The sequence below is a fragment of the Carassius gibelio genome, chromosome B23, assembly GCF_023724105.1.
Source record: "Carassius gibelio isolate Cgi1373 ecotype wild population from Czech Republic chromosome B23, carGib1.2-hapl.c, whole genome shotgun sequence".
NCBI lineage: Eukaryota > Metazoa > Chordata > Actinopteri > Cypriniformes > Cyprinidae > Carassius > Carassius gibelio.
The window spans coordinates 23,113,902-23,125,466 of NC_068418.1; the positions used below are offsets into that span (position 1 = coordinate 23,113,902).

Below are 11,565 nucleotides of genomic sequence, written 5' to 3' on the forward strand. Positions count from 1 at the left end.
GGAGACGTAATGGATAACTCAAAAACTAAAAGTCATCGTGAAACAGAAGAAGCCAGAATATCCAACACAGAGAGATGAACTAACGCCCTTTTCTGAGAGAAAAATTAGACATGTGTCCAAAAATACCTGAAGTCATTTTGACTTGCTCTCAAACCCGCCATTGACAAATGAGAATTTAACACTCCACAAAAGACTTTTGTGGTTTTCTCTTTTCTTTTTCATTCTCTAAGCTCGACCCCAGATAGCAACCTTGACATCAGAAGTGTTGCAATTTCTGTTTTCCATCAGTGCTGGAGTTTAGAGTGGCTAAAACACACGGACGCAGGTGATAGAGGAAGACCATTAGCTGCCTCGGGTGGGAAAAAAAGGATACGTTTTCTGGCCATTACATTTAACAATGAAACTTTACGCACGGTCATACAGAATGTAACAGTGCCTGCATGCTTTCTCATCAGCGCTGGTTTCTCCAATCATTTTCAAAAAAAAAGAAAAGAAAAAAAAAGTCTTCATAAAAGCAGTATAATCCATGAACCAAACCAGCAAACTTTTATTTGAAGCAATAAAGTATGTGAAAATCAGACAAAAAGACAAAAGGTACAAGACTATGTATGTAACCGCTTCAATGAGGAAGAGAACTACAATCCCCTGAACTACTGCAAATAACAGCATTCAAATAACTATCCAAGATTAAATATACAAGACAAACAAAAATCCTTGTGGCACAGCTGACACAGAACAACATATGCTGTTTGCGTTCAGTGTATACCAGTGGTGGACGAAGTACACAAATCAAGTACTTGAGTAAAAGTACAGATACGAATAATAAAATATTACTCCAGTAAAAGTAAAAGTACTCCTTTTACAATTTTACTGAAGTGAAAGTACAAAAGTACTCAATTTTGTATGTACTTAAGTAAAAAAGTACTGCAAGATAGATGTTTGCAATTTTATATAGGCTAATTTAATTTTATATTAGCACATTTTTTTTATAATCCTACTGCTCAAAATACCTGGGATTTTTTCCAAAATAACCACTATATGGAGTAAAGTTATATTTTTGTTGTTGATATGGACTACGCTGATGAGAGTAATTCACTGTGAAGCTTACACTGTGATGTACCTGAGAGAAAACAGAGATGACCATCTGATCTTCACCAGTAATAACAAAGTGTTTTAAAGTTTGTGGTTTTACAGAAGGCCACAGTTATATATGACAAGATAATAAGGCCTGAAGTTAGGAAGAACATCTTAAGGAAAATATAATTATATTTTCTTAATGATTTTTTTCCTTCTCAAACCTTGTCTGTGGTGTAAAAACACCCCTGGCCAAACGATAATTCTTTGATAATTACTGTAGTTACCATGTTCTGAACATCACATCCTTTCTTTTCTCCCCAGATGTAATCTATATATCTATATATCTATATCTATCTATCTATCTATCTATCTATCTATCTATCTATATAGGTGGTTGAATAAAAATATTTGGACAGTATTTATAAAAATTACCTCAAGTTAGCACCAGCAAGCCTGCTAGACATTTAGCATCAGCTACAATATTTACTTATTTTCAGTACCGTTCTGAATAAACATTCATGTCTGTCTAACGTTACTAGTCTAAAAAAAAAGCCTCAAGTCCAAATATTCATTTATCACCAATTAACTGTTTGACAAACACTTCCTGCTTCGAGATCAGAATTTAAAAAAAATCTCAAACATGCTCCGATGTCCCAATCTGAATCAACCGAGTCGCCAACAGGCTCCGAAGTGCCGATCTGAATCAACCGAGTCGCGAACATGCTCCGAAGTGCCGATCTGAATCAACCGAGTCGCCAACAGGCTCCGAAGTGGCGATCTGAATCAACCGAGTCGCCAACAGGCTCCGAAGTGGCGATCTGAATCAACCGAGTCGCGAACATGCTCCGAAGTGCCGATCTGAATCAACCGAGTCGCGAACAGGCTCCGAAGTCCCGATCTGAATCAACCGAGTCGCGAACAGGCTCCGAAGTGCCGATCTGAATCAACCGAGTCGCCAACAGGCTCCGAAGTGGCGATCTGAATCAACCGAGTCGCGAACATGCTCCGAAGTGCCGATCTGAATCAACCGAGTCGCGAACAGGCTCCGAAGTCCCGATCTGAATCAACCGAGTCGCGAACAGGCTCCGAAGTGCCGATCTGAATCAACCGAGTCGCGAACATGCTCCGAAGTGCCGATCTGAATCAACCGAGTCGCGAACATGCTCCGAAGTCCAGAAGTCCCGATCTGAATCAACCGAGTCGCGAACAGGCTCTGAAGTCCCGATCTGAGTCAACCGAGTCGCCAACAGGCTCCGAAGTCCCGATCTGAATCAACCGAGTCGCGAACATGCTCCGAAGTGCCGAATCGAAAACTTCGACCAAAGAATGTTAAAAATAATTATATTTCTCTAATAACTCTAACTGTACAACTCTATGAAAGACTCAGATCACGTATCTAAAAATAAATCGCTATAGTAAAAGAGAAATAATAAGAGGAGTGAAGTTTCCTACCGCTCTGCTGTGTTTGGTCCTCACGCGCGTCTGACGCTCCGCAGCGCGTCTCCGCCCCTCACACGCGCGTTTACCAAAAAAAGGTTGTATTTCAGTAATAATTCTAAATTATCAAAATAAAATATATAAAATAAATAATAAAAAATATGATTTTCAGTTAGTACAATAATTAATCCTAAATTCCGACATTAATAACTTACTTTTAGCAACATCAGACGCACGCACTCATAAGATCTCATGGTTCTTACTTCTGTAGACTCACACTAAACGGTTCATTTGAATCAGTGAGTGGTCGACTCCAGAACAGCTGCAATCGGATCATTGCGATTCGCGATCTGATTTAAAAGTTTATTTTGAAAAGACTCAGTTCGTTCATGAATCAGACACCACTTCTGCGTGTCGGAGCACGTGATATATTATAGGGAGTAACGATATGATTTATGAAATGTAGTGAAGTTAAAAGTACGATCTTCTGCTTTGGAATGTAGTGAAGTAAAAGTAAAAGTTACTCAAAATAAAACTACTTCAGTAAAGTACAGATACTTGAAAAATGTACTTAAGTACAGTAACGAAGTAAAGCTACTCCGTTACTGTCCACCACTGGTGTATACCCTCCAAAATGGTGCTAGGGTGATGTTTACATATACCGAAATGAATGACAAGTGTCATAAGCTGAATCCCACCTTTTTTATGAGATTACCACAAAAATAAATGGCTGTTTTATAAGAGAAGTCACTAACTTTTTGCAACAGGTGGGATTTCAGCTTATGGCACTTGTCATTCATTTCTAAGGTAACCGTAAACGGCTGAAATACAATGACGTCAAGGCTGTAATGTGATTGGTTATTAAGGCACACATGATCCAAGTTAGCCATTATGCTTTCTACAATAGTGAGTAATACAGACCCTCTCATCAAACTCTTATAGAGCTATATCAAAAAAGAAGTTCAAACACAAATTTCTAAAGATGGCTGCACACTTGTTTCAATATATTACCCAAATGTGCAGTAGGAGCAAACTGTGCCAAAATGTCCAAATGTGCAGTGGGATAGTTGGAACACAGGGCAATTGGAACACTTCTGATTTCTCAAATAAGAAATAATTTACAAATCACCTAATTCACTTCACACATTCTCAGTTTAGTCCTTATTCCAAATGTGAGGAAATAGAGCCCTGTGGCAGACACAGCAGATTTTGTAGGAGAGTTGATTTTTAATTGATTTTTTTGTGATGACTGTTCCTGCTTTGTAGTTAAACTCATCGAAGTAAAATTATATTTATTGTGTGTCTGTGTAGATATTTTTCATGCAAGCTGCCAATGCTTTGGCTGTTAGCTGTAAGGTAATCTAGTTTATGGATACAAGACTCTGGGATAGTGGTAACATCAAGACTCGGGGTTAGTTATAACATCATTAAAACATATTAGAACTTAGTCCAAACAATTTTGTTTTATTTATAGGTTTTCACAACAAACTGTTAGAAGAAAGGGATCATTGGGGTTCTGTATAGAACCATAGGGTTCTTTACTCAACTCCAAATAACCTTTTATGCCAAAAAGGTTGTATAATGACAAGAAAGAACCCTTTAGGCAAAAAGGGTTCATATCTTGAATTTGTGATCATTCACATGCATTCATAAATGCATTTGAATACACTGAATAATGCAGTGAAAGAACGCACTCAAAATGCACACGCGCACTAATATGACTTCATTATGTAACTTTACATTAGCCTATATGCAGGCACTTTTTAGGCACGATTTGTTTAGTTTTTTTATATTTTTTTAATATACTTGATACTGTTAAAAGGCACATCATTAAAATAAAAAAAATACGAGTTCACATTTCAGACCTAAACAAGCGTGGAAATCGTAATTATAACTAGCTACTAAATTAGTTAAAAATGCCTATCCATATCCTGCTATGATTCGCGAACCCCAAACTGACTCAAACGATTCGCGAAACCGCAACGAACTCCCGAACTGACTCAAATGATTCGCTATCCCCATAACTCAAATGATTCGCGACCCGCTACGAACTCCCGAACTGATTCAATGATTTGCGATCCCCAAACTGACTCAAATAATTCGCGAACCCGCTACGAACTCCCGAACTGACTCAAATGATTCGCGAACCCGCTACGAACTCCCGAACTGATTCAATGATTTGCGATCCCCAAACTGACTCAAATGATTCGCGAACCCGCTACGAACTCCCGAACTGATTCAAATGATTTGCGATCCCCAAACTGACTCAAATGATTCGCGAACCCGCTACGAGCTCCCGAACTGACTCAAATGATTCGCGAACCCGCTACGAACTCCCAAACTGGAGTCAGATGACTCAAGTGATTCGCGATCCCGCTCCGAACTCCCGAACTGTCTCAAATGATTCGCGATCCCGCTACGAACTCCCGAACTGACTCAAATGATTCGCGAAGCCGTTACGAACTCCCGAAATGACTCAAATGATTCAAATGATTTGCGATCCCAATACACATAATGCTATAAAAGTGTGCACATCCAGAGAAATAAACAGCAGATGTTCATGTTTACAACTTCTTTAACTTAAGCAAACGCTGCTTATACACATACATTTGTTAATAAAGTAAATAAAATAAATTATTTTATTTAAATTAAAATAAATTAATAAATAAATTAATAGATATAACCATGGCAAAATCATTGCTTTCACGCTGTTTCATTTGTTTTGCAATTCTTAATTTTTGTTTGCAAAAAGCAAATGTATTTTCCTTAATACTTTAAATAAATGTTTTAAATTTGTTTTTGTTTTTATTGTTTTTGTAGATTTTAAACAAGGTAAATCTTTCTGATTTATTAAAATAAAAAGTCACATACATGGATTTTTCTGGGCTAAGCCCCGGATCTCCACTCACCCTAGAACCACCCCTGGTTTTCAGTATGCCTTTCAGATCTTGGAAGAAAAAGTCCAGACCAAGGAGTATCTCATATTCTGTTGAAAATTATGTTTTAATTAAGTCAAGTGCTGAATAGAAAGTTTCAATTTTTTTTTTTCATTAATCCTTGTTGCATAATGTTACATCTATCCCAGGTGGATATCATATCGTCACATGTCACCCCAGGGTGTGTTACAACTAACCTGGACTATGGGGTGAATTTGAACATTTCAAACCTTACCAAACTACGCATTTCTGTTTGTGCTGCAAAGATAACAGCCTTGGCATTTAAGCACTTGTAACTAGTATGAATCACACTTTGAACGCAGTGGCTTAAATGAGCTCCAAGATACAGACAGAAATGTCAAACTTCCCTGGACTTATATAATGAAAAGAACACTGCACTTGAATGATTCGTTGCACACGGTTTCGACTACAATAGTAAGCAGCAGAGAGTACTATACAGTACGGCAGGGGCGTCGCTAGGCCCTTTTTAGGGGGGCTTCAGCCCCCCTAAAACTTATGCCCAGCCCCCCTAAAAATTATTTGATTAATTAATTAGTGATCGCTTCAGTCCCCTTTAAAAACTCATTTGAGACGGTGGCAAGCTGCATCAAGTTCCGGCTCCTCCCCTTATCTGAGTCTGCATGGATTCAGCGCGTTTTTCAATCCACAGGGGCGCCGAGCAGAGCGAACATCAGAGAGTACAAGGTGTGTGTGTGTGCGTGTGTGCGTGTGCGTGTGCGCGTGTGCGTGTGCGTGTGGTGTGTGTGTTCTCGCATCCAATACCAGTACGTCTTCGCTGCTTTCACTTTCAGCCTTTATCACAGTGTGACAGATGTTTTTTCTTCCAACAAAAATGAAGCGATTAACACCCATGAAAACATACTTTAGAAAACGATCATGATTTAATTTAATTTACTTTTTGAAATTGAAAACATATTATTGTGTATTTCGGCATTACATTATGCAGCCATGCAAAATGTGTATTAAGTAATAATTAATCATTAGTGTATCATGATACATATATTAGAGTAAGAGTAAAGGGATCTGTGATTTTTTTTTTTTTTTTTTAAGTAATTGATTTATAGAAGTGGCAAATTGATAATGATGTTATTTTTAATAAATATAAATAAATATAGAACAGATTAAACATATTGCCAATAGACAATTACATTAATACATGTTTTGTCTATATTCTTAATGAATATTAGCTGGTTAGTTAAATGATTTGAAATGAAATAAATGTTCAGGGGCTGACTTGATGTATAACCAACCGTATTGTTGATTATAAAGGCTAAAAAGCTAAAAATTATTATTAATAATAATAATAATAATAATAATAATAAAAATAAAATATAATAATTTATATTTCATTGTAGATGGATATACAAAACATTTTTTTGTCGTGCGGGAGTAGGTCTGCAAATGAGCAACAGTCAGGTGAGAATAGAACAGACAGCCTCGCACACACACACACACACACAATACCACTGTGTTCCCAAGATTCATTGCAGTCATTGAACCCTTATGTTGTTTTAATTTTCTGCCAATTTCCACGTACATTTCATAAGAAAAAGCAGTGGTATCATCAAAGGATAAACATGAATGTCCTAATACTGAATCAGGAAGTCTTTATTGTAAAAAAAAAAAAAAAAAAACAAAAAAAAAAAAAAAAAATCTACATTCCCAATTCAAAATTTTCCAGTGACTGGTCACATGTAAAAAACTGTATTAGTTTTTTTTACAGTGTTGTATATGGCTCAGTCAGTACTCCTACTCCCATATATGAAATACAGGGAATACAATGGAATAGTGGATTGCAATAAGGTTAGTAGTATACAACCCTACCCTAATAGTAAAATAATATTTTTTAATCATACCCTTATTGGGGGCTGAGCCCCCCTAAAATCAAAATCTTAGAATCGCCCCTGCAGTACGGTACACTTGTAGTCTAATTTAACTAAATATTATTTTTAATTCACACAATAATGAATTATCTTTAACAAAAAAATAGATAAAATAAAATAAAAGCCAGCTGAAAACCCCGCCCTCCAAAGCTATATCAGACGACCTGCTGACAAAACTCCAGAACGTCAAATGATTGACAGGTAAAGAGTCTTCTTGATTGCCCACGTATTCTAATTGGCTCCGCAGTCTCTTTTTCTATATTTAGCGAAACATGTTTGGAACAACAAAAATTTACTCCACCTCTGAGGAAGCGCATCATCTGGTGAGCAAACATGCACTATGATGAATTAAGATTGCAATCATATTTTCACAGAGCCCAAAATAATATTTTGCAAAATATTACAAAGTTAGCACAGGAGATACGGAGAAGACACAAAGCACAGTCTTCGTTCTTAACACGCGAATACATACATACATACATACATACATACACATACATACACACACACACACACACACACACATATATGTATTTATCTGTCTGGCAGGCTAATTATATATATATATATATATATATATATATATATATATATATATATATATATATATATATATATATATATATATATATATAAAATTAGCCTGCCAGACCACAAACAATCGATTAAAAGTAAGCCCTAGTTATGAAGATGATTCTCCCACAAATGTGCATTGTAAAAAGTGCATTCCACGACTGTGAATGGGTGAATAAATACACGAGGTTGTGGGTACTCACAGTTGTAAAAGATGACAACCACAGGATCCCGCGAGCCCACGAGCGCATGTCTCCAGTCGTGTCCACAGCGCGCGCTGACAGCAGTATTTGGATCGAATGCTTTATAGACTGACTCTGACCAATCAGAGGAGAGAGAGCACATCATTCATAATCCAGCTCGAACCACTGCATCTCTGCTGCAGACAGGAATTCTAACACTCCTCAAACCAGACAGACAAGAACCTCACAGGTCTGTAGTCATTTAGAGCTGTGATCCTGGGTTTTTTGGGGGGCAATTAAGTTTGCAAAGCTCCATCCCCCCCTTTCACGAGGGACGGCGTGATTGGCACTGCTCACTGTTAATGTAGCAGTGGTCCAGAATGTTCTCCTCTGGTAGGACATTTAATAGATTGTCTGTATTGGGGGAGTTCAATTGTGAGTTTTCCTTTGTTAAAGTCACCAAGGACAATAACAAGAGTCCGTGTATGTGCGCTCCTCCACGCACAGTATCTGTTCGCCACAAAGTGATGCGAAATGTTTTATTGTCAATGTACTTTTTTAAATGCACTTAAATGGTGGACTCAGTATTTTTTGGTAAATCTAAAGAAATTAATAGCATATATATATGTACACTTACATTAAATTTATTTACTCTCCCCGAAAATGTATTCTACATGGAGAAGGTGGCCCCTCATGCTGACATCACATGACCAGCGATGTCACGAAAACCACCAAATTACTAGCAGAAATATGATCTATAGATCTAGTGAGCAACACGTCACATAATCTTCCCAATAGAGATTTAGAGATTTCAATTAGGCCTAGTCATAAAAATATAAAAAGTCTGTTTATCATCATGTGCATGCATGGACATTTATACACTTAATATTATACAATACAACTTTATTACACTTAAAGGTTCTGCAATTTGTAAACATTGCACTGTGATTGCATAGATTCACAGATATTAAATTCAGTGACATTCATTATGTATTCACAATTTCCTGAACAACAGCTTTTAAAAAGTGCTTTCAAAAGCATCAGTTTATTTAAAATACCATTTTAAAACTCTTGCAAAAGAACAAGTCGTATTAGGAAAGTATTTAAAATTGCACACAGTTCAAAAAGGAGCTTGAGATATAAATATAGTAACAGATCTTCAGAGCAGCAGTTTTGTTCAGCTTTGTCACCTGGAAAATTATTTGACCCATACCGTACACCTGAATAAACATGTGTCCTGCATATGTGCTTTAGTGTTTGCATAAACAAACTAAACAAAACGAGACAGTTCATTAAATGCACATTTAACAGCCTTAGTGTTCATTTTTCTAATATTTGATGATGTACCATCAAGAGGCATTAAAATTGAACATGCCAAAAAAATATAATGTATCTGAGCATCAGTAAACCAATTTTAGCAGATCTAAAAACTGACAGACTTCTATTGGCAAAAACATTACTGCATGGAATAGATTCAATTTTTAAAAAGTGCCATTTATGTATTTATAAATGGTGAATATAAAACAGTATAGTTGAACCAAGAATAGTAAGTATTTAAATAGTTCTACTGCTGTCTTACCACCTGACCTAGTTGTTGGGGACCATAAAAAGTAAAAAAAAAAAAAAAAAGGACTCTGTCATGACACAATATCTTAGCATCCAGCTTTGAAAAAAAAAAAAAAATACTAGTGTTTTAAAGGCATATAAACTTGATGTGCCTATTGCTTTTATAGATGTACCTTGTATTAAATTTTCATGTTGTTATAAAAAAAGTCTAATGCAGCATTTCTTAAAAGAAAATACTCCAAAATAACCACAACTATGAGAATATAGTATTTTGTCGGACATCTGTAGTAGAAGTGTAGTGTGATATCTTTTAAAGGAATAGTTCAACCAAAATTAAAATTTGCTAAAAATGTACTCACCCTTAGGCCACTCAAGATGGATGTAGATGAGTTTGCTACTTCATCGGAACAGATTTGGAGAAATGTAGCATTATGTCACTTGCTCACCAGTGGATCCTCTGCAGTGAATGGGTGCCGTCAAAATGAGACTCCAAATAGATGATAAAAATATCACAATAATCCACAAGTTATCCAAACCACTCCAGACCATCAATTAACATCTTGTCAGTTGAAAAGCTGCATGTTTGAAAGAAACAAATCTATCATCAAGAGACTGTTGCTTCTGGACAAATTCCATAGTAAGTTCCTGCAGAAAAAGTGAAAAAGTCCATCTCTTGTCCTCTCACATCAAAATCCACACACATGATAAGAACTCTTTTGGACTAGTTTCGCTTGCAAATGGTGCTTGATCTGTGCATATTTCACTCCTGATTCAGACTTTTTTCACTGGAAAAAGCCATATCATTGATAAAAGACTCATATTTTAGCTGGAAGCAGTTTAAAGTTAAAATGTCTTGATAGATTTGTTTGTTTCAAACATGCAGCTTTTTATTTCATAAGAAGTCAACTGATAAACTGGTGTCTTGTGGATTATTGTGATGTTTTTATCAGCTGTTTGGACTTATTCTGATGGCACCCATTCACTGTAATGAACCAACTGGTTGGCAACTGATGCTAAATTTCTCCACATCTATTCTGCAGAAGAAACAAATGTATCTATGTCTTGGATGGCCTCAAAGTGAGTATATTTTCAGCAGTTTGTTTTTCAGTTTTGGGTATTTATTTATTTATTTATTTCAGTTTTAGTATTATTTTTTTAAGCTTAATTTGCAATTTTCTCACTTTCTTTAAACACTTACCCATGTGAGCTTCAACTGTGCTTTAAAATCACCTTTAGTGTTTGTAAAATCATTTTAAAATATTGAATGCACAAGTAAAATATAACCCACAAAAAAAGATTCATCAAAAGCAAACAATCCTCTTCCAATAAGTACCGTAGAAAGTGCTGTAGAAAGCCCTTCATAACACTTAACTCAGGTCACCACAGATAACCTTAATGCTATCAGCAATAAAACATCTAATACTATACTAACCCATAAAACTATAAAACGGAAACCCTTGGCACACAGGAACAGGTCTGAAGTGAATAAGGATAAAAATAGAACACATCAAGTTCCCACGAGGACGCTACACACCACAAAGCCACATTTAAGGGAAGTCACTTCCATCATAGATGATGGGCTTCTCAATGGTCAGCTGGTAGTTGACCTTCTTGGACAGAAATCTACGGAAAAGAAAACACAGGAGAAGCAGTGATTGTTGCATTCCATCTTTCCTGTTAATAACAACACTGTAAAAAAAGAAAAAGTTCAAAGTTACAAATAAAACAATGATTAGTGCATTATGTTTGAAAAGAAAAGACTATTTCCATTTTCCTACTTCAAAATTTCACGTGTTCAATGTCTTGCTTACTGTTTCTTTGTAAATGTGTGCAAATTTACTGGAATTCTTCTGTGAATATTGTTTCTACACCTTTTAAACTTCATGCGAG

General features: G+C 36.2%; 2 protein-coding genes across 6 annotated transcripts in view; both read right to left on the minus strand.

Annotated features, from left to right (window-relative positions):
- The window catches only part of LOC128011219 (growth hormone-releasing hormone receptor-like), a 34,525-nt gene extending 26,333 nt beyond the window's left edge, over positions 1-8,192 (minus strand). The window contains exon 1 of the mRNA XM_052593400.1: positions 8,131-8,192. Within this exon, the coding sequence (XP_052449360.1) occupies positions 8,131-8,178 (48 nt within the window). The 5' untranslated portion in view covers positions 8,179-8,192. The remainder of the gene's footprint in view (positions 1-8,130) is intronic.
- An 803-nt stretch (positions 8,193-8,995) lies between these two features.
- Positions 8,996-11,565, minus strand: part of LOC128012113 (FYVE and coiled-coil domain-containing protein 1) — a 31,410-nt gene continuing 28,840 nt past the window's right edge. For all 5 annotated transcript variants that reach the window (XM_052595108.1, XM_052595109.1, XM_052595110.1 and 2 more), the window contains exon 18: positions 8,996-11,298. In XM_052595108.1, the coding sequence (XP_052451068.1) occupies positions 11,223-11,298 (76 nt within the window). In that variant the 3' untranslated portion in view covers positions 8,996-11,222. The remainder of the gene's footprint in view (positions 11,299-11,565) is intronic.